This window comes from Solanum pennellii, chromosome 11 (assembly GCF_001406875.1).
Source record: "Solanum pennellii chromosome 11, SPENNV200".
Classification (NCBI taxonomy): Eukaryota; Viridiplantae; Streptophyta; class Magnoliopsida; order Solanales; family Solanaceae; genus Solanum; species Solanum pennellii.
The window spans coordinates 2664644-2689304 of NC_028647.1; the positions used below are offsets into that span (position 1 = coordinate 2664644).

The 24661-nt window shown below is 31.1% G+C and overlaps 5 protein-coding genes across 5 annotated transcripts; 1 reads left to right on the forward strand and 4 right to left on the reverse strand.

Moving 5' to 3' along the window:
* Window positions 1–5975: 5975 nt before the first annotated feature.
* Window positions 5976–7185, forward strand: LOC107004356 (SKP1-like protein 1). Its single transcript, XM_027913231.1, has 2 exons — window positions 5976–6300; window positions 6731–7185. The coding sequence occupies exons 1-2, from the start codon at window positions 6036–6038 to the stop codon at window positions 7006–7008; spliced, it is 543 nt and encodes a 180-aa protein (XP_027769032.1). The 5' UTR covers window positions 5976–6035; the 3' UTR covers window positions 7009–7185.
* Window positions 7186–7453: 268 nt separating this feature from the next.
* LOC107003565 (heat stress transcription factor A-6b-like) lies at window positions 7454–8360 on the reverse strand. The gene is made up of 2 exons (XM_027912763.1): window positions 8094–8360; window positions 7454–8014 (listed from the first exon to the last, which is right to left on the reverse strand). Exons 1-2 carry the CDS (start codon window positions 8358–8360, stop codon window positions 7595–7597), a joined length of 687 nt encoding a protein of 228 aa, XP_027768564.1. The 3' UTR covers window positions 7454–7594.
* A 2805-nt stretch (window positions 8361–11165) lies between these two features.
* On the reverse strand, window positions 11166–11967 carry LOC107003273 (SKP1-like protein 11). The gene has a single exon (XM_015201576.2). The coding sequence runs from the start codon at window positions 11884–11886 to the stop codon at window positions 11317–11319; it is 570 nt and encodes a 189-aa protein (XP_015057062.1). The 5' UTR covers window positions 11887–11967; the 3' UTR covers window positions 11166–11316.
* Window positions 11968–13714: 1747 nt separating this feature from the next.
* LOC107003566 (SKP1-like protein 11) lies at window positions 13715–14929 on the reverse strand. The gene has a single exon (XM_015201903.2). The coding sequence runs from the start codon at window positions 14348–14350 to the stop codon at window positions 13877–13879; it is 474 nt and encodes a 157-aa protein (XP_015057389.1). The 5' UTR covers window positions 14351–14929; the 3' UTR covers window positions 13715–13876.
* A 138-nt stretch (window positions 14930–15067) lies between these two features.
* On the reverse strand, window positions 15068–22053 carry LOC107003119 (ras-related protein RABF1). Its single transcript, XM_015201382.2, has 8 exons — window positions 21845–22053; window positions 21085–21161; window positions 18801–18884; window positions 18512–18606; window positions 18209–18314; window positions 15972–16061; window positions 15799–15885; window positions 15068–15368 (listed from the first exon to the last, which is right to left on the reverse strand). Exons 1-8 carry the CDS (start codon window positions 21867–21869, stop codon window positions 15330–15332), a joined length of 603 nt encoding a protein of 200 aa, XP_015056868.1. The 5' UTR covers window positions 21870–22053; the 3' UTR covers window positions 15068–15329.
* Between the last annotated feature and the right edge of the window lie 2608 nt (window positions 22054–24661).

The following is a 24661-nucleotide window of genomic DNA, read 5'->3' on the forward strand; positions in this document are numbered from 1 at the left end:
AAAATTACGGTAAAAAATACACTTGTTTGAATCTCGAAATGCGAAAAATGTCACATAAAATGGGACGGAAGGAATAGTTTTTTTTTTTTGCTCTTTGGTCTTTCTAATAGGATTTGCTCGACCCCTTCGTAGTTGCTATGTTTTTTTAACGTTTTTAAAAAAATTATATTTGAAGTTGCAGCACCTGAGTTGATATCTTTCGAAAATGACTTTTCTACTTTCAAGAGGTACTGATAAGGTCTACGTACAATGTACACTCCCTGAAAGCACTGAATTTATTGCGCCTGAGTCGATGTCTTTTGAAAACAATCTCTACTATCGTGAGATAGTGAAAAAATCTACATACACTTTACTCTTTCTCCGAAAATATTCACTTTTTATTATCTACTAGTATTATTTAATCATAATAAATTTATAGTTACATATTATAGAAATAAATAATTGGAGTTGGTAAAATATATTTATTGAATAGTATTATATTTTCATGAAAAATTATAAAATATAGTGGATTTTACTGTTTATGTGTGAACTTGTAATAATTCAAGAGTGGGGGTAGAAATTATAGGGAAAATAATTGCATATTGTATAGGTCAATTTCAACATGAAATAAATTTCTAGCTGCCTTTTTTGGAAAATAATTTCCTTCTAATTTGGATTATATATAGACTTTTTTTTCTTTTTTTTTTTTTTGGGGGAATATGTTAGAATAGGTCCATATCAGACTAAACCAAAATTAAATAAATAGTATATATTATATTAATAATGGGGATAATGTTCAAGTACCCCCTCAACCTATGCCCAAAATCTCACAGACACACTTATACTATACTAAGGTCCTATTATACTCCTGATTATTATATTAATAATTTTCTACCCCTTTTCAGCCTACGTGCCATTATCTTGTGGGCTCAACGTTGGTTGACTTTTTTTTTCAAGCTAGTGTCTCGTAGGCCGAAAAGGGGTAGAAAATTACTTATAAAATAAGTTCATGGGGTAATAGAACCTTAGTACAGTATAAGTGTGTCTCTGGAATTTCGTGCATAGGTTGAGGGGGCACTTGTGCATTTTCCCTTAATTAAAAAAATAAGTCTTAATTTTGTTACTTTTTACGTAGTTTATGAATATTCTTTGATCTTTTTTTTTCTCCAAAACTTAGGAAAAATTGATTTGATCATATGTAGACAATTTACTATAGTAATAGAGGATTTTTTAGTAAATTTAGGGTGTTATCTGTAAATAAAAATGAAATTTAAATTTGATAGACTATTATTAATATTTTCTTTCTTCAAATTTTCATAAATTATTTGACTATAAGTAGGAGAGATTTGATTTAGAGGCAAGAATAATTTAGGGACTAACTATTGTGTTTTATAGGATTATTTTTTTGTATTTTTGTTTTTCCGAAAAAGAAAAGTTATCCTTTTATGGTGATTCGAAATAAATTATAATAAGACTAGCAAATATCAAAAACGCATTTTAGATAATTTTTATAAGAGATTATCAAAATAGAACATGATTTTTTTAAAAAAAATTGAACAATATACTATTTACTATATTTATATGTAAGCAAAATATTTGTACATAAACTTGATAACAATTATGATGTTAATAAGTATCAAAACATTAATTTCAGTGGATTATGCTTAAAATTAAGGGGAAAAAAACTTACACATTAATAACACTATGCATCATTTGTTGACTATCTCAAAAAAAAATTATAATTAAAAAATGATCAAATAATTATTATTTAGACCATAGAAGAAGTCTAATATTTATATAGCTACTCTCTAACTCACCATTAATTGGTAATATTTCTGAGCTCTGACGTATACAAAAGGATTTATTAATTTTTTAAATATTTTTTGCTATTTCGAATTAATATTTATATTGTGATCTGTATTGTTAATTTAATTGTGTGTCACATAAGACACGTTAAAAGGGAAGTCAAAACGAGGCTAACATGATTTTTTTTTCGTCGTTAAACTTGGATGATCAAGACCTTTGATTAAAGATAGATGTTAAAAATAAATATTGAATCAGATCCACCCATAAGTGATATTAATTAGCTCGTTAACCCCGTTAAGGCAGTAGAAAAAGTGTTTTAACCCACTATAATAGATAGCTAGGGCTAACTATCGAATAGGGAGAAAAATGCTTTGAATCTTGTGAGGATATTTAGGTTTTAGACAAAAGAAATTTATCGATCCATTTCATAAAATATCTGATGATCGATGACAATTCATTTTCAGTATGGAGAAACTCTCAAGTCTCCTAACAAGTATATTATTACTGTATTAGAAAAATCATAGTCATCCACGTCAACCCTCAATAACAGGGAGGAGCTAAAACCTCAAATATCAATTCGATCGAATTCAGTAATTTTTGCTTAGATAATATAGTTGTGTTAAAAAAATATATTATATAATATATATAGATTGATTTAAAACCTAGTTATTGTCAAATAGAAAATATATAAAATTAAAATTTTAGTTTCGCCGTAACTCGTAATATAATCATTATTTCTTCCATTAGCTCAAACTTTGTATTACTTCTAAAGAAAGTAGGGCTTATTTTGCAAAAAATTCTCAAACTTCAATATGTTAACAATAATCTTTTGTAACCTACAAAACCAATTATTACATACATATTCATGACTGAAGTCTGAAGAGTTAATTATCTATACATAATTTTATCTAGTTTTCATTATGGAAAAATTACATGAATTAATACATTTTTAAAAATAATTATTGATTTTAGCGATACTTTTGGTTTATTATCATTTATAGCAATATTGTGATAAATCTGTAATATGTATTAAAAGTGAATTATGTATGCAATATATTTGAATTATAATTATTTTTGAAATATATTATGTTTGTTTGGTAAAAAACTGTCACATTGTGTTATAAGTGTATTAAAATGTGTGATAAATGTATTATCCATCATCAAAACTTGTATTATATTTTAATAATAAATTTATCTTTGTAATATGTATTAAACTTGTATCGTAAATGAATTAAAAATGATCAAATAAAAAAATATCATTATTATAAATAATAAATATTTTTTTATCATAGTATATTTATGGAAGTTTCCCAATTATTTTATACTTTACTAATGTAAGATTAAGAGATTGTTTTCATATTTGAGAAAGTCAACTTCATTTAATTTGATTGAAAAGTTAGTCAATATTGTTAGATGTTCATCAAATTTGATTGAAAAGTTAGTCTATATTGTTAGTTGAGTACCAATTTAATATATTATTTTATTTAATCAAATTTATTACATTACTATTAAAGATAGAAAATAATTTTTAAAGTTAATATGTATATTATATATTTGTACACAATATCCTCTCATAGTTAGTATTCATGGAAAGCAATTACCAACATTTAATTAACTTAGCAAAAGGTGAAATAATACAAATATAATTTCATGATTTATACTTTTAATATCAAGCTAATGAATCCATAATATGTACCATATATGTATATTTTTATTTATTGATCGTAGATTAATAAATTACGTTCGTTATTTAAGTTTGTTCAATAGTTATATGCTTAATAATTTTATTGGAATGTTCAATATTGGTTCACACTAAAATTAACTATGTACATACTCAAATTAATTAACTTTTGACTATATATAATTACCTAATTTAGTAAAAAAACTATATATAATTAAGTGATAGAAGCTTACTTTCATGTCATACATCAAAACTATGATGCTTTTTTTTCTTTAAGATAAATGAGAAAATGTTAGTCTCTTGGTCATTAATCTTATTTTAAGATAAAAAAAAAATCACAAAAAAAAAATATTTCATCATAAAATTTTGACCTAGTTTTATTAATTAAATAATAGAAATATGAAGTGTAATAAAAGTTTATGACTCAAAACACACATATCTCCTTAGAAATGAAGCCAATTCAATAACCAGTAGCAGAATTAGAAATTTTGTTAACAGTTTAATGTATTATGAAAAATAAACACATAAAAAGTCGAGAAGGTTTTTAATATTTAATCTATAATGTGTACCTAAAAAATAATTGTTATCTAAAATATACAATATAATTTTTCGTTAAATAATTCAGATGAACTCGTTGCATCCATGTGGGTCCGCCTCGGAAAGGCTGACTTGGCATGACAGAATTGGTCAAAATAGGGAGCATGAAAAATGATGTGTTTAAGACAGTTGGCATATATATATTTACATGTCTGCCGGCATGCATATTGCTTTTAATTACTCTTATTATTAATTATAATATTGTTATTGTCATTAATAATTATTATAATTTTTTTTTTTAAAAAAAGATGTGGATTAGAGAAAATAATCTCTACCAACTATATACTTTGAATATATAGAAAAAGAAGACATTAAAAAGATTGTGTTTGGAGATGGACTTTAGAAATTCGAATCTAAAAGTTTCAGGTTAAGTAGGGTTGAATCAGATTTGTATTCGAAATGTAAATTTAATGACGTAATATATGAAGTTGAGGTGAAAGTGAAGATTAATGCATATGTTTTACCTTCGAAAGAAGTTTAAAGTAGAATGAAAAACATGCAAGCTGAGCAGATTATTACTTTATGGGCTAATTTTTTTTTACCTAAGGAGATGGAAAAATTGACGATGTTGTTGCATCTCCTATGAGGTATTGTGTGATAAGAATGTTTCACCGAGGGTTAAAGGTAAGTCCTACAAAGTAGAGAGTAGACCAACATTATTATTGTATGTGACAGATTGTTGGACAACATTTAAGAACGTCCACGTTAAGAAGATAAAGGCAGCTTCGATGAGAATGCTTTGATTATTATGAGAGATATGAGTAGGAACGAAGTCATAAGAGGAAAGGCGTGTTTGGCCGATGTGTAGATGACAAGATGAGGAAAGTCAAGTTGAAATGATTTGGACGCAGGTGCACAGAAACGTCAGTAAAAAGATGCGAAAGGTTTGTTGTAGTAATAGTTAAGAGTACTTAGAAGAGAGATAATGTAGATTTAGGCCGAAAATGAATTTGGTAGCCGAGTATTGTCGTATCTTATGTGGTGAGAGGTAAGGGCTAGCCCGTTATTATTTAGTCACATATTTTCCTGTTCTTGAATGACTTTTGATTTTCTTATTCTTCAATGACTTATGATTAACGTACTTTTTCCCAAAAAAAGAACATTGTAATTTATTTTTTAACTGAGAATCTATATTACAAAAAATAGAAACAAAGTCTGTATACGTTCTACTGGTAACTTTATTAATGAAGTTGCAATATTTTAATTTTTTTTTTATTTTATAGAAATTGATCGTTTGACTTACATTACAAATTATTATTATTATTATTATTATTATTATTATTATTATTATTATTATATTTGTGGTCAAAGTAGAAGATTGTCATGGCTGACGCGTTTTAATTTGTCTGCTTGACATTATTTGATCCTTACATAAACATGAGTAGAAATATAGATGTTAATTTTATATTTTTTAAATTACATATCATATTTTATTAAACAAAAATAAATTCATATGAATTATGATAAATATTTTGATATATATATATATTATTTTATTAATTAATAATTCGGTAACGATTAGCAAGTTTACAAATCAATAATCAATAAGTTGAATCGAGTGACTTCAGTCAAATCGAACTTACCAATTAACTTCAGAATCGAACCGAACCGATTCAAAATATAAAGTGTTCGTTGTTAAAAAAACGTTTACCCCTGATGTGAAACTTTTCCACATAAATCTCAATTTAAGAATTAGTCATACCATTCTACGTAGATAACGGGTAAAAGAAAAAGAAAAATTAATGACAAATCATTTTATTTATTTATATTAAGACCAAAAAAGAATTAGTCTTTACGGAAATTCGTTACATTTTCAATCCCAAATTTAAACATTGATCCATTTTAATCGGACCATTTTAACCTCAATAAATACCCCTAATTTAAAAAAAAAATTAACACAAATAAACTAAAACACTGTTTCATTTATTTTATTTTTATTTTTGGAATAAAAAAAATCTCGAATTTTTCATCGATGGCAGAATCCGAAAACTCAAAGAAAATGGTGACATTAAAATCAAACGACGATAAAGAATTTGAAGTTGAAGAAGCAGCAGTTATTCAATCGGAAATGATTAAGAATATGATCGAAGATGGATGTGCTACGAGTGTAATTCCATTACCAAATATCGATAGTAAAACGTTAACTAAAGTAATCGAGTATCTGAATAAGCACATTACTAAGGACGAGGACGAGGATGAGAACGAGCCCGATGATAAAGGAAAGGCTGTGGAAACAGGTGAGTAATAAGAATATGGTAAATGGGTGAGTGGGGTCATATTAGGGAAGGGCAAAATGGGTAAAATTCATAAAAAAGTCATTTTTCGATCGTATAATTGAAAAATAAATAATCATGTTATATAGAAAAATAAATAATCATTAACCAAATCTCTCTTGAGCTTTGACTTGATATTTGATAGGTTCTTTTGTTGGTACGACAGACTGAGAGTAGTATTTAAGCACCCGATAGGCTCATTAGATGCGAGATTTGACTTAAAGTAATCGAGCATGAGAGGTAAACGTATCGAAAGATTCATGTTTGGTTCAGGAAGGGATGATAGACCAATGTACCTTCATTAACTAATATATCATATAAGCGAAAAATGAGTACTATGAACTTAACTCTCTGTTAGATCAAGTCATAACTCAACTCGACTTCCCTATCGTAGGTGAGGAAGACGATCTCAAGGAGTTCGATGAGCAATTCGTGAGTGTGGATTGGGAAGAGCTCTTCGATATCATAATGGCCGCGAATTATTTGAACATTCACGAGTTGATGGAACTGTGTTGTCAATCTGCAGCTGATAGGCTGAAGAACAAGAGTGTTAGAGCTGTTCGCGAGATGTTAAAGATCACGAATGATCTCACCGAGGAAGAAGAGAAAGAAATCATCAACGATGCTCCGTGGGCATTTGAAGGTCCTGAGATTGATGATACCGTTAACTAGGTTATAGTAATCGTATCGTTTATTAATAAGTTAGATAGTCGAGGTGTGTCCAAGCTGATCCTGATACTATATTTATCATAGAAATATTTAATAAGTAGTGGCTAAAGGGTCTATGGAAGTTTTGGATATAATGTTAGTTCTTTTACTTTACTTGTTATTCATGGTGTTTTAGTGTATTTTGCACTTTTGAATAATTGAGTTATTTATTTTTATGATGCAATTTTTAGCCTATGACATTGAGGATTATATGTATATATTGTCTAACTATAACAGAATTATGATTTTCATTAAAAGGATTCATAATATAAAGGAGTAACGCATATGAAGAAGCTAAAGAAATTTAACATCAACTAGACTTATAGTTGATAATAAAAGTTCAGTATTACGTACACAAAAGAAACATAAATCACCATTTACAAAATTCGAAACCAGACAACCCAACAATAACATATCCAGTGTAATGATTCGGGGAAAATCAAGCAACAAAAGTGAGAATAAAACAAAAAAAAGTAAGAGACTCTCAAGAATGGAAATACTAGATGTTATAGCTTCATTCTTCTATCTTCAATTCTTCTCCGAGCTCTTACTACTCCCTCGTTACATCCTCAGCTCTACGTTTACTCGTAATTACATCTCTAACTTCTACATCACGTTTCGTACCACGTTTAGTTGAAACAACTTGTTTAACTGCTTTTGCTAAAAAACAGAGGAATTTCCTTGACTCTGCCTCTGATCTCTCCAGATATTCCTTTAAAGACGCGATTCCCTTAATCATATCATCTTGTCTCTCTTTCAACTTCTCGAGTTCTGACTTCAACGTAATGTTGAGATCTCTCTGGCTTCTGATCTCTTCCCCTACTCCGTAAAAATAATTTTCTTGATTAAAATCTCTACGAGCATTTAGAATTTTTGTTCGTCTTTTTATGTTAGATATCAAGTGTTTTTTCCCTGCTTGAAACCAATAATGTCCATACTCCCATTTCTGGAGTCCAATCTTCTTGAATCCCTATCATCGAATACGTATTAATAAGAAGGAAAAAAAATGCACATGATGATATCAAGAAAGTATAAACGCGATAACTTACATAGTTATTGAGTTGATAGACGAAGCTTGACATGTTAGTATGTTTGAAATATTTTGGTAGAAGTTCGAAACTAAATCTGTTATGATCAGAAATAACGAAACTAGAACCAGACGAACTCCAACAGATTATAGAGTTTGTATTCGGATCCTCTACCATATCATATGTTTTTGTTACGAAAGGGGCAATACCTGGTTCGCGTTTGGCACCATCACCAACGCCATGTTCAATTTCTCCCGAAGAAAATCGATTCATATTGTTCATTGCCATGTTTGTTTGATTGTTTTTATGAAAACTTTGGTAATGTGTTATGTTTGTTCTTTGTACAAAGTTATAAGCACAAAAAAAAAGTTGTAACTAAACTTTTTTGTTGTTGTTGTTTTACATTGCCACAATATTAAATTTGGACCTTTGATGAATTGACTTGTCCTTAGTAACATGCAAATTGAAACTATTCCTTCTTGTACTAGTGGTACTTGTTTCTTTTTAAGTTTTATTTATTTATTTTCGAATTTCATTCGATGTTCGATACTCCTATTGGGGTTCAATTAATTTGAATCTCGCCATAGAAGGACTATTAAAGGGGAAGCGCTCTTTATCAACATTTTTTTTCTTCAATATTTAGGTATGAACAGTGACGGAGCCAAAAATTTCACTAAGGGTGTCAAGGAATTGATTAAGTAAATTTTTTTTGACAAATGAGTGTACTTAAAATATGACCAAAAAAAAAACGAAGCCAGAAGTTTTACAAATGAGTGCATCTCTACTTGAAAAGTAAAAAAAGAGCTATTATTAGTAAGATTTGCTTACATAAACACTTTTTAAGTTTGCGTGTGTCGACTCTTTCAAGTTGTTTTTGATTATCAGTTCACTTGTATATACGTTATAATTTTCCGATAAAGAGTGTTTAAAATTCTGCCCGTGGGTATGAATTTGAGATTTTTAATTAATGATAAAAGGATCGATCGTATCTATCTCATCACGAGTCCACGACCCTTGGCGGTAAGTACAATTTTGTTTTAGTGAGAAGGAAAAGAACAAAGAAAAGGCAACAAGGACTGGAATTTAGTTTTATTTCTTAATATTAACGTGGAATTAATGGTCCTTTTCAACAAAAATGAATAAGTTAAATTCTACTTCTTTTAATTTTTGTGCTATCTGTTAGAATTTCATTGGAATATATTAAATACAATTGTATATTCTAATTAGATATTTGTGTGTTGCTAAAAAACTGATTACGTTATGATCGAAGGTTATCCTAAATTAATTAATATTTTACTAACATTATACGTATATTTTGGTACATTCGAAAGACAAAAAAGCATTATAGTCTCGCAAAAACATGTCTACCAAAAGAAAAACCCACTCTAAGAATTCGTTAGGATTGTACTTCATTAACCACTAAGCTCACAAACACTTCACTCGCTAAGATTGTACATTCATTAACCACTAAAGCCACCGTCTAAAGAGGCCACCGTCTAAAGAGGCGTGACCTCTTCACTCACTAAGATTGCACATTCATTAACTACTATTCTACTAAACCCACATTCTAATGAGGCGTAATTACTTTACTAGCTAGGATTACACGTTTTCATTGACCACTAACCTACACTCTAAAAAGGTGAAAAGACTTCACTCACTAGGATTGCACATTCATTAACCCCTAAACCCACCGTCTAAAAAGGCGTAAAACACTTCATTCGCTAGGATTGTACATTCATTAACCACTAAATCCACCGTTTAAATAGGTGTGACTTCTCTACTCGCTAGGATTGTACATTCATCAACTACTAAACCCACACTCTAATGAGGCGTAAACACTTTACGAGCTAGGATTACACATTTTCGTTAACCACTAACCCACACTCTAACATGAAAAAACCTCACTCGCTAGGATTGCACATTCATTAACCACTAACTCAATAGTCTAAAGTGGTGTAAACACTTCACTCGCTAAGATTGCACATTCATTAATCACTAACCCCACACTCTTAAAAAAGCGTTAACACTTCACTCGCTAAGATTGCACATTCATTAACTAGTTAAAACCCACACTTTATAAAGGTGTAAATCACTCGAACACAACACATTCTCATTAACCACTAACCTCCACACTTCAAAAAGGCATAAAAACTTCACTCGCTAGGATTAGGCATTTATATTAACCACTAACCCCACACTCTTAAAAGAGGCGTAAACCCATCTTCACTCGCTATTGCACATTCATTAACAACTAAACCCCACACTTTATAAAGGCGTAAACACTTCACTCGAACACAACACATTCTCATTAACCACTAACCCCCACACTTCAAAAAGGCATAAAAACTTCACTCGCTAGGATTAGGCATTTTCATTAACCATTAACCCCACACTCTTAAAAGAGATGTAAACCCTTCTTCACTCACTAAGATTGCACATTCATTAACAACTAAACCGCACACTTTATAAAGGTGTAAACGCTTCACTCGAACACAACACAGTCTCATTAATCACTGACCTACACACTTCAAAAAGGCATAAAAACTTCACTCGCTAGGATTACACATTTTCATTAACCACTAACCCCACACTCTTAAAAGAGGCGTAAACCCTTCTTCACTCGCTAAGATTGCACATTCATTAACAACTAAACCCCATACTTTATAAAGGCATAAACACTTTACTCGGACACAACACATTCTCATTAACCACTAACCCCTACACTTCAAAAAGGCACAAAAACTTCACACACTAGGATTACACATTCAATTAACCACTAATCTCACTCTAAAAACGCATAAAACTTAACTCGCTAAGATTGCACATTCTTTAACCACTAATCCCACAATCGAAAAACGCTTAAAAACTTCACTCGCTTAGATTGCACATTCATAAAAACTTCACTCGGTAGGATTGCGAGGGGCTTACACCCCACCATTTCCGTGGAGCCTTTATCGAGAACGTAGAGTCGAGTTTCTTGTTCACACACAAAAGAGGTCAAGCGATCACGAGTCACGACGCACTCTACCCGCTCCATAACCAACAAAAGGAAGATTCAACAAATCCCAATTGAAAAACAAAAACAAAAGAAGCAAATCACAAGAATCCAATTCATTTATCAATGAAGCAGAAACAGAGTAACAGTTTACAAGTTTCCAGAAACTAATCAAAATCCCCAAATTACTCCATTGATGAACAAGCTAAAAAACCATGAACACAAACTAAGTATTCAACAATGTCGTTATCAATTTTCACCTGTTTCATCGTCTGGTGTTTCGTTATCATCACTCTCTCCATCATTTTCATCACGAACCTCATCGTCTTCCTCAACAGTATCATCAAGCTCTCCTTCATGTGCCCAGTCATGTTCAGCACGAACCTCTGCTTCTTCCTCCGGTGTATAATCATTGATAATCTCAAAAATCCTCCGAACAGCATTCACCGATTTGTTCTTAATTTTATCAGCAATCGTCTGGCATAACAGGCTCGTCAAACCAGGAATGTGCAAGAAACTAGCGGCGTATACAAACAGAGACATTTTTTTGATACTCATCTTAACGAATTCATTGTCAAATTCGTTCAGTTCTTCTTCGCTACAACCGGAATTCTCCGCGTGCTTTTTCAGGTAATCGAGAATTTTGATAAGGACTTCGCTACTGATGTTCACCAGCGGAATGTCTGTGTAACCGTCCTCTACCATGTTTTTGATAGTTGTAGATTGAACGGCGATGGATGCTTCCACCTGAAATTCGTCGTTATCGGCGGATTTCAAGGTCAGAATGTTGCTCTCCGGCTCCGATGATGAAGACGACATTGATGGTGAATTTGGGAGAAATTACTAAACCCTAAAAAATCTCCCCCAAAAAATGGAGAATTCTATTTATACTGAGTGATTTTTCTTTCACAATTCTAGAATCTTCTCATGAACTTGGAGAAAACAAATTTAAAAGAAAAAAAATAATATATTTTTTACATAATAAGAATAATTAATATTATGATTAATATGGATATTCATAAATACTTGAATTTATCCATTTTTTTGATCATATAAAAAATATGAATCGAGTCGATAAATTTATTCATTTCTGAACAATACATATTCGGACTCGATTCACTATTCAAAATCGAATCAAAATTGATAATTTAACAGAATTTTTTTCTTGGTTTTATCAGCATTGGGTTATTGATTTAGCGGTTTTGATAATGGTTTTGATTTTTTTGTTATCGAATTATCGGTTCTTAAATGGTTTGAGGTTTTTTCTTAACCGATAATAAATTAATAATTATATTTATACAATTTTATATATAAAGTCCTTGACTTCGAGTTGATTTTCTACTTTTATTTTTTGTTGTCTCAAACACTTTATTATTCTACAATGTAAAAGTGTTCGTTTTTGAGGATGTAACTTGAACTCATGTATATCGATAACCAAACCGATAAACCAAAAGCTAATAAGTGAATATCTTAATGATTCTATAATGTTTTAGCATCTCTATAAATCGATAAATAATAAGTCAAATCGATAAACATTAAAGTCGAACTGACCAATACGCAAACCTAGTTTGTCACCCCCTACCTACGCTTAAAAGGAAAATTAATTATTCTTCTAATATTAAATATTAAAAAGAAAATACACATTCTATATATGGAGTAGTTTAAAATCCATATATTTTATATTTTGAAATCCTTATTAATTTAAAGAAAAACTACTTCCCATATATTAATAATTATTCGAGGAAAATTATTTTAACGAAGAACAATAAGTTTAATCTATATTTTCAAGAACTTTATGCTTTTAATATATGTTTGTATATGACATATATTTATTATCATTGCAAATGACAAATATATTGGAATCAATAAATAACTGTTTTAAATTATAGTCGAGATTTTTTTTTTCACTTTCATGTTTAATAATGGAATATCAAATCTTAATTATTTATCAAGATTTAAAATAAATAGTTTATGTGATAAAACGAAAATTAAGTTCTATCTCATTTAGAGTTGTCAATATGGGCTAGCACATCCCATCCGGATTAATCCATATAGACTTTGACATTTTACAGGTCAGTCAGGGCTAGCCCATTTTTGGCATGGACCAGGAAACGGCCATCTCAATCCACCAGTTGGGGCTACAGGCTAGCCGGGCCAGCCACTTTTTAAAAATTATATTTTTTTAATAATTATTAAATTACATTATAAATTGTCATTTAAAAATATTATCATAGATATTACTTGATACTAATGCTACTACTTGTTAAAAGCAAATCCACAAATATAATTAGGGATAATTTCAGATACCTCCCTCCAGGTTTTGCTCTATAACACTCACCTCTCTTGTAGTTTACGATATTACGTCTACCTCCCTTATTCTATTTTCTTGGAACCATTCTTTAAATCTATTTAAAATAAATATAAATTAATTTAGATTTTAATATTATATTATATTTTTTAATTAATTTATATTGGCCCACGAGCCCCACAAACCAGTTTATTCAGGACAGGCTAAAATATCTTTTCTGAAATGGGCTCCAAAAATCTTAGCACAACCCTATTAAATCTCGAATTAGGCCAGGACGACCCAACGAGCCTAGCCTATGGCTCTAATCTCATTGAAACACAATATATATCAAACTCTTAATTTTCTCATATCAATGCAAAATATTTTTTTTGTGTGTAAGCCATTGTGCATGCTACAAAAAAGGTTATAATCTAAATTAAAACACGAAATAATTAATAACAAATCCAAACCCTACATAAAACTAAAATAATCAAATCATAAATTATACTAAACCTAATAAATTTAATCAAGAGATTCGTCAATTTCTTCTCCTTCATGAGCCCACTTATGTTCTTCTCGAAGCTTTTCTTCTTCCTCTGGAGTATAATCATTAGTAACACCAAATATCTGACGAATAGCAATCACAGACTTGTGCTTAACTCGATCGGCTATCGTCATACACAATAAATCCATCAAATCACTAATGTGAAGATAATTTGCTGCAAATATCATTTCAAACAATTGTTCATAGCTCATATCTTTCACAAAATTCATATTGAATTCTTTAATTTCTTCCGTCTTCTCTCCATGCTTTTTCATGTACTCAATAATTAGAATTAGGTTTTGAGTATTTACATTAGGCAATGGGATGAGGGTATAATCGTCCTCAACCATATTTTTTATCGTTATAGATTGAACCGCAATCGATTCTTCAATCTCAAATTCATCATCATCCGATGATTTCAAGATCAACATTTTTTTCGATGATGATGCCATTGATTATTTCGAGAGAAATATTAAAAACTTATAAGGTAGAAATAAAACGAACAGTATATAGATTAAAAACTTATAAGGACATAGTATGTTTATAGAGATAATGTTTGACTAAACCTTTGCAAACTTAAACTTAGTTTTTCTGTTTTAATTTGGTTTTGATTAGGAACAAGTTATTTTTGAGTTATAATAGGAAAAATATTTAAAAAATGGAAATCAACTAAAAGTTTAGTTATTAAATATTTCCTTGTTGAACTAAAGTAGGAATTTTTTATATTTAATTTTTATAATATTTTATTTTATTTAGATCCTTTAATATTTACGACTTACAAAGTTTCATTTGATTACATGTCTTTCAATAACGGAGCTTTACTGAAATTTTATGTTGTTTTTTTCTTTCTATATATCTACGCTAAATATTTATATCAAATCAATGAATATATTTTCGTATAAATTTATTAACTTTTAAAGGTACTTGTTTAATAAGATGTAGACACCCTATGCAAACAAGTGTTTTTTTAATTTCTCACCCGGTATCCATTACTCATATTTCGAGAGCAACACTCTCTATGAAGGATTTTCCCGTTACTTAAAGTTCAAACTCGAGACCTCAAAGAAGCTGTGTCACACAAACATAAAATTTTTGGTTTTTTAATCTTTTGGAAACTGACCATACATACTAACACTTGAGATTTTTTCTGTTTAATACAGATAGCTAAATTTCACTGAACTGGAACCATATATATATGTCTCACTGAATCATTCAAATATTTCAAACTTTCACAAAGTTGAAGTGAGTTAATTAGTCTCCTCAATTCTCACAGTTTATATATATATATATATCAGGATGCCTCGTTGAAGAGGATCGCGATCACGAGATCAGAAATCGTAACAAGAGTACTGCAGAAAAAAAGAGACTGAGAATGACTTCATATACATAGTATTACAGGCAGTACAGTAGCAATTAGCATAATCTTGATGGTCAAGCAACAGTAGGGCGTGGCAATCTCTTCGCGATTTCCTACAAGTGAAGTTGTTAATAAGTGAATATTACCTAATATTCGAGTTCAAATGCAGGCCTACAGAAACATAAACGCATAATGGAAGATAAGTAGTATGCTATACTTTCCGTTTTACTGTTCTCTAGGAGTCGTTTAGTCATGTCGGAGATTTATATGCTGATAGGGAATATAGAGAACTACTTGTACTTTTTCTTTTTAGTTTGTATCATATTGATTCGAGATTAGTGCTAAATTGAACAAAACTGATCTCCGGGAACTCAGGATCCTGATCCGACTAAAACATTCAGGCAGTGTTGTTCCCTCACTCCACCAAACTCCGACAATAAACAAGGAGGGCAAGAAAAGCAAGATAACTGAAAAACCCGATGAAGATGACTAAAATGAACAAACTTGACGTTGCGCTTTTGAGAATGACATAGAGGAACATACCTCAAATAGCTGGTTGATATTATCAGCTGTCTTAGCAGATGTTTCTATAAAGAACATGCCATTCTTTTCAGCACAGTCGATTCCATCCTTCAAAAGTAAGTACCACAAAAGGATAAGTATGCCAAAGTAAATTTCATGTCTAACAGCGCTGATAAGACGTCGACGATACTCACTTGTGTCGTTACTTCTCTCTTTTCATCGAGATCGGCTTTGTTGCCAACCAGAGCCATGACTATATCAGGGCTCCCGTGTTTTTGCAATTCCTACAAAATGGCAATCATTTAGCAGCTATGAAATAATATATTTTACACATGACTGAATTTCAGAAACCACAAATCATTTAGCACAAGCTTGTCCGACAGGATGACTAGTCACATGGAAACTGCAGATTCGTAAAGCTTACCCACCTGCTCGGATCGAGATGTAATAGTTATTATTGTCGTGACAGACTGACTCATTTAGAAAACGAAGAAATACAAATAAATTGGACAGCAATCAACATGAACCGGCAAACGTGATGTTATTCTTTATGCTTGATCGACAAGTCTAAGATATGGATCTCATGCATATTAATTCATGATAACAGTTGGTGAACTTAACCAACATGTTGAGCAATGATGGGAATTGAATAAATCCTGTTGGGAGCATCGCCCCCAGAAATGGGCCCTACAATGCACAAATCCAGATTAGTCGGCTCCCATTCGGGTACTGGACACCGGATGGGAAACCAAAAATAAGTAGGTAAACTTGAAATCCTGTCCCTAAATAAACCTTGAAAGGATCTTCTGGAGATGTTTATCAATCAATTAGAGCAAGTTTGTTTGTGGTCCCCCACCACTGTAGTCTTGAAACATATCAAAAACACTTGACACACAGGATAATCTACATTGCACATGAACCCCCAGGGAAACTAGCTGGTGAAACTTTTCTTTTAGGGGAAACAACTTAACTGTTCTTGATACAGGGGTATTGACAATCACATTTTTGAGATTCTCATTGATCTTGTTTTAGCTTGCGAATTCTCATTGCTTCCATTGAAACAATCAAAAGGGAATCTCAAATAAGTGATGAACTTGAGAAAGAACGATCTTTGACTAAGTTGCTTCAAAAATTATGATGCTCTAATGAACTATTATCAACATGTTATTGCAATTTAAATTGCTTCAATGTAAGTATGTTCACAGATCCATCAAAAATGTCTGCTGCATCTGTGAGAAACAGAAAGGATTTGGTCAATTTACCCAAGGTGCTTTGACTACAGTTACAGCAGAGAAACACAAGCTGGGTGGATCTTCTCTTGCAGTTTGTTGTTTTGGATATACACACAAGTACTTTAGTATCTTTATTATTTCAACTGTCAACACTTTTCATTTCTTCAATATTTTCATCACAGATTTTTTTCTTGTATTTTTCAAACATATTTTTGAAAAACGCTTTCCTTGAGCAGAGTGTTTATAGAAAACATTCTCTCTACCCCACAAAGATAGGAGTAAGGTTTGCATACACCCCACCCTCCCCAGCCCCCGCTTGTGGAATCAGAGTATGTTGTTGTTGTTGTTGTTACTGGTATACACACAAGTATTTGAGAACTTTTTGATCAAGCACAGGGTACTATGAAATTTTGCAATCATATAACCTATGTTTATGAACGAAATATTATATATTTCAAAAGATATTTACAATGACTTGTTTTGGTTCAATGACTTCTCATCTTACTTACTGTGGCGTTTTTGTTAAAACAATTACTTTACATTTATTCCACATGTCTTAACACCTGTTAACATCGCCTATCCATGTCCCCGAATCTTACAATTTAAGTGATGATAAATCTGACTTGTAGATCCTCACCCCTTATTGAGTACCCTCACCCGTAACCATGTTAGAAAAAACATTACTTTTTGCTTTTAGTAAATGATGATGGAATGGCTGAATCATCATATAAGGGGATTGGATTATTTCACGGATAAACGTTCGGCTCTACTCAAACAGAGAAAATCCCCTGCCATATGAAGTCAGAAGAAAAGGAACAATCTCTAAAGATATAAATAAAGCAATCCCCTGATATGGACAAGTATTGAAAAGGAAGACAGCAACGGATAACCAATTAACACATTTCATAATTCAGCGCAGCAGAACAAAAATCCCTTGTCCCCCTACCCCCTCGAGAAGAAGAATAGAAAGACAAAAAGTGGATAAATAGAGAACTAAAATGCGATTGTCACCAACACAAACCGGCAAGCAAATTATTTCCACAAAAGAAAAAAAAAAGATCGCGAAAGAAAAGAAGATCATTGCAAGAAGAAATGAAAATCAGATCAAATGACAGACTGCTACATAGTTGCTATCATCTCATGCAAACACGAATATCAAACAAAAGGGACAGAAGACTTCCATTCTTTAAGAGAAATACCTTGACCCAGTATTGTGCTTTGGCAAAAGACTCAGGACTAGTAATATCATACACAACCACTGCAACTGCAGCACCTCGGTAGTATAATGGTGCAAGAGCTGCATACCTGAAAGCAAGGCAGACAGCACAACTTTAAGGTCTTCTTTACAATTATCTTTTGTCAACCATTAGGGACTTCTCATTTTTATTCCCAGTCAAGGGTTGGGTCAGCTAACTCACAGGGGAATCTCGGTTGTTGGAAAAAATTACTTGGATTTAAGAGCAGAAAGAGATAAATTTAACATGAAACTTGGCTTGCAATACCTTTCTTGACCAGCTGTGTCCCATATTTCAAATTTAACTGTAGTTGAGTCCTGCAAGGCTATTGTTTGAGACAGAAAAGAAGCTCCTACAGTCACCTAAAATCATCAAAGCAACAATTTATAAATTTTTAGAAAAGATGATATACATAACATACACCGCGACACAGTCCACTGAAACTGTGAAACACACACCAAAGGGAAAGGAAAAGGTGAGAGGTTGGAACCAAAATCAATAGACAAATGTCACATGATAATAAGAACACATTCATTTTATAATAACATACTCATACCTTAGATGTCGGATCAAATTGACCACGTACAAAGCGCAGAACAATACAACTTTTACCAACACCAGAATCACCCAAGAGTACCAGCTGCAAATGATGTTTGGGGGGAGGCAATATCAGTATCACATATATGGTGCAAGGGACTTATAACACACTTTTGAAGGCGTGAAAGAAGACCATAAAAAGATTGCAGGCCACGCCTGCGCAGAGAAGTGCATTTAGAAAATCTCCGCAATTCAGGAGAACATACATATTCCAACCAAGAGACTGACTGAACATTCATAGTCATAATCTCAAAGTTTCAGACGCACCAATCTTCACAAACAAGACATACCGTACTGGAAGTTAATACAGAAAGAAGATAAGTTGGCTAAAGCCTAGCAGTACATTAACTTCATATTCTTACTTGACAGACACTAATCTAGTAAACAAAGCCATGACCCTGAAATGCTCATTGAGATGTTCCCGCCCAATATCCATAACACCCATTCAGGCCTATGTCTCCAAGCCACTACACTTTCTAAAGTTTTTCAGCAAGACTCGCTCTGATCATCTAATTAACTTCAGATACAGATTTAAAAGGTCACTGATGAACATGAAAGAGTATATTCCTATTTGTCGTTTTGATAAGTAAGATTATTATGAGGAATATATTCGCCATTTAGCTCAAATTATCATATTGACTCAAAATTTGACCTTCAACAAAATCCACTTAACCATCTAATTAAACTAGTTTCCGTTCTTTATCAAAAATAAGGAATGACAAAAAAAAATAGTGGAAATCATCATGATAATCAAGAACCTTCATTCTTTGATGTATGTCTATTAGACAGAGTGATATTAGAAGATAATAAACTATGCTTCAAATAGAACTAAGGTATTCAAAGATTAACTACAATGTCTACGCAAGATACTCTGTACTAATCAGATTCATGAGCCTATGAACCAAGAAACCTCACCACTGATAGCTCACTTCTAAATGAACAATACGAACTGAAAAGGCCAGCCACTTCAACCCTTCCCCAATCTCATTAACTTGAGTCAGTAATGCAACAGATTTTGTATGAATTGCTATCTGAATTTTGTGAGCCGTGAGCCGTCCCATCTAAGAGCTTAAGTTGGCAAAGAAAATACACTTTACTAACTTAATTGTGTTTTTAACACTCCCTTTAAACTACGGGCTTGATTCTTTTTCATGGAAAAGCAATTTGAATTGTCTAGGACACCCTACTGAAAAGTTCAAACCGTTGAAGAGAATTTTCCTTTTTTTTACTTAATCATGTTCTCGATATATATAACTATGAAACGTGACATAAAAATATCAAAATGAGAACGAAAGGAATTTAAAGTGGAAAACCGAATAGGCCTAATGAATATTTCACCAAATGAGAAATTTGTCCTACAAAGTACAAACACTGTAGAACATGAACAAGGACTTGCAGGTTTTCTCCAAGTTCATTCAGGAAATGTCTCTTATTGACCTACCATTGCACGAAACCAGATTGACGTAGGAAAGGGGAGACAATTGCATACAAGCTTCTCGAATTGGTAGATCCCCAATATCCACAGAGTAGGACGAGGTCGTTAGAACAACTTAATCAATTGTGTTTTCTGATCATAAACCAATATCAGTAGAGTGTGGGTAGAGTTGTGAAAAGCGAGCGCTTCATCACTTAAAGCAGCGAAGCGAAGTGAAGGTAAAGCGCTTCTTCAGCGTGAAGCAAAGCAAGGTTGAAGAATGATCTCTTTAGTCGGAGAAGTGTGAAGCGACAAAGCGAGATGGAAAGTGTAATAACTTAATACAGAGATTGGTAATTGGAGAAAGATTTTTTTTTATTATATGATAATATCTCCGCTTTAATTAAACTATTTACTTTATCAAAAGTTAACATAAGCAATGTCATATGTATACTAATTGTCATCATCATAATATCCTAGGTGTTAGGATTGTAGAAACAACTCCCTCTGTCACAATTTAGGTGACACCATCTGTTGAGCATGGACTTTAAGATACTTAATTGATGAACATACAGTATAGGCAGCTGGAGAAACAACTACTAATGTTATACTTATATAAACAGTTTGCTGAAACCCATCGCATTAAAATTTAAACTTGATTAGTTAAATGAATTTGAGAACTCGAGAAATTTGTACAAAATAACATTTGCTAGAATGGTGTCAAACATATCAAGTTGTCAAAAATAGGAAGAGTGGCATAAATTGGAACATATGAAACTAATACTTTGCCATAGCATAAAAGGGCTAAACTCAAATTTTCACACTTTACCTTCACTTTAAGATTCTTAGGGTCATATGCTCCACCATTATCAGGATTAAGTCCAGCAGCCCGTCCCGAATTCCTATCTGCATAGCCAAAAAAAAGCATTAAACACAACATTAGCTAGTATAACCTTCCCCATCCTACTGCCAACCACAACCCAATAAACAACAACAGATACACCTCTATCCAAACAAATTACAATCAGCTGTATAAATCCCCATTTCTTCATGTAAATTCATTTCATATCATCATCATACTAACCAAAACTCAGTATAGATACAAAAAGATAAAAATAAACATAAAATCACAGCTATTCCCAACAGTGTTACCTAGTGGTCAATAAAGTAGATTGACAACCCAGAGGTCTCGTGTTCAAATCCTAGCATCGACAACAAAAAAAAGAACACTACATAATTTCTTCCCATTTGTTCTCGCCTTAGTAAACAAAGTTATCTGGTACCTGTTGAATAGATATCCCAAACCATCCCAAACACCAAAATCAACAACAAATACAAAACCATGGCCCCTAGTAGTCAATGATATGGTTACGAACTACGAGGTCTCAGGTTCAAATACTAGTTAATTAATATCCATGTAATTAATCGAGGTACGTGCAAAGTGATCCGAACATCAATATAATTTCAACAGTCAATAAGAATCAACTAATTCAATTTTTACTCAATTCATATCCAAAATTAAGCAAAAATTTAACAAACCCAGATAAAATTAAAGCTTTTTGAACCTAAAAAAAAATTAAAAAAAATACCTGCAGCTGAAGATGCACAACCCATAACCTAACAAGATCAATCTGCAATATATATATATATAGAAAATAAAAATATTTTTAAAAATTGTATCAAAAATTGTGTGTTAAATCTTTGTGTATATTCTAAGCTTCGAGGAAGAGGAGAGAGAAAGAAGAGAGATAAACAATTTTTAGAATTTCTATTTCCAAAATGACACGTTTATGTCTCTTTCTTTCAACACATTTTTATTTCAATTTATTGTCTCGAACTTATTTGAGTCGAGCGTTTATTAAAAATTGTTATTTTGTCTCGTAAAGCTTAGTCTTAGTATGCCGGGTATGTCTTTGGCCAAGCTCAGGGATTGACAAATCTATAGTGGCAGGTCTATCTTCTTCTGGGCGAGCTGTAGATCTTAAAAAATTCGTGTATATTTTACTTTTGAAGAAAATATTGCTAATATTGATAGAGTGGAATGTTATTATTATTGTTATTCGATTCATGATTGGATATTGAATTTAATAAAAAAAATATTGTATAGTTATAGAAGTTTGAATTTTGTAATTTTAAATATACTACGACGTTTATGTAATAAATCTGAGTGTTTTCTTGCTCTAGCCTCACAATCAACTCATAAAGGAGTTGCGCTTTGGGTACTCAAAATATCGATAGTTATTGTTAAATTTGAACATTCTAAAGATAATTCAATTAAAATTGCATGCGAATACACTTCGATATAATAGGGATGATATCGTTAACTCTAAATACGTGGCTCTTCGATAGGGGAAGGACCACGATAGTAGTTTGAGAGCCCTCTAAAGCTAAAGTCGATGATAGTTTGAAGGTCTTTTGTTTTTTAAATGAATTGAATTACTATAACGTTAATGTGTTTAAATCACTAAAAGGATAGATGTTTATTTTTAATATACCTTCCGATTATTTCTCTTTTACTCGTATGTTATAACTGGAAAATTGTACAAGAATGAAAATAAAAAATTAAAAAGAGAATTATTTGATCTCGCTCTCGAATTCAGAATTAGATCAAAGATAGTAACATATTGGCGGGGGGCTTCATTAATTCAAAATATTGTCTACGTAAAATCTATCAAAGAGAAAAACGTTTTCTAACATATAGATTGTTTCCAAATATACACAACCTATATATACATTCTAGTTATTTTGTAAGATAATTCATTCAAGCACATTGAACGGTAATTTTAACAATAACATATTCAATTTAATCACACCAATAAAACTCGAAACAGATAAAATTTACATCTATTTTTTTTTTCATGGTTATCTTGCTCTTCAAATAGTGATAAAAGTAATGGCTTGAACTTAAAATGAAAGGAGATGCATTATTAAGTATATATACTTAATAATATATTGATTTTTTTTTTCATTTTGCAACATAAGTATTATATACATATCACACTATATATATTTAAAAAGTGAAAAGAAATACATGTATATTACATATTTCTATTGTATATTTCATGTATAACTGATGTAATTTGATCAAACATCATGGTTTATTCACCTTTTTGATTGATGAACAAGTTGTTGTACCTAAAGTTTGATCGTTTATGTATCGACTAGGCGCAGACGATCGTCGAATACCCTTTGGTAAACAATCCTCCACACCTTGATCACCATGAAAATTACCTTCTTTTCTTCCACCATTGATTTTAGGTTTAAATCTTGTTGAAGCTTCATTATATTTGGTAGCAAGAATAGTTGTAGGAGATAAGAAGATGAGAAAATAAATAATAATAACTAGTAGTATGGAAAGTGAATTAGGACTTGACATTTTTTTGGAAAAATAATTATTAATACTTGTGTTTAAGGCAATATAATATAAAGTTTGTTTGTTTGTTTTTTGAGATGTGAGAAAATGAGAAGAGAAATGACACTATATATAGAAGTTTTATAATACTCCCTCCGTCCAGAATTGTTTGTCATGGTTTCTATTTTTAGAGTTAAACTATAAAAACTTTGACTAACATTTTAAGATGTATTTTTTCATCATATTAATATTCAAAAAATTATAATTTATAGTACTTTTCATGTAGTTTTAGAATACATAATTTTTTTGTTTAAAATATCAAATTAATGTAATCTAATTTACCTTTGAAAATTAGTCAAATTGACTTCCGATAAATGCAACATGACAAACAATTCCGGACGGAGTGAGTATAATAATATTTGTTTGACCAATTAATTCATTTTTTGAAAGTTGTTGAAACTTACTTTTTGACAATGTAAGTGAGGAAGCTCGTGTACTAGTACTTCATTGCTAGTTGGCAAATTTAATTTCATTTTGGAAAAGTCAAATTCTTTAATTTGATAAGTTCGTTAATCAGATATTTTAAAATCGTATTCTGCTAAGTCTCAAATTATTTTTAGATAGCGTTTTACTTTTAAAAATCTAAATTTTTCAATGAAATTCTGAATTAAGTTGGATCTCAATATATAAGCATCAAATACTGCACGAAAAACAAAAGAGAAAGTAACGTTCTTTCTATCTAAATAAACAACTCAGATAATTAATATCCTCCTGTTAGAGCCAACATTATATTGTAGACACAAAAATATTAAAATTTAAAAATGAAGTTAAAAAATATTATATTGCAGAAACTTATAATTCTAATCCGTACGTATTTAAGTTTAGTTTCTATAAATTGACCATGCAAATAGAATGGTGGAACAAAACTTAGTTATTAGTGTATATTTAGTTTATATAGTAAGTGTATAATCAGTGTATATTTCATATATGTTTGATTATGCAATAGCTAATATATATATATATATATATATATATATATATATATATATATATA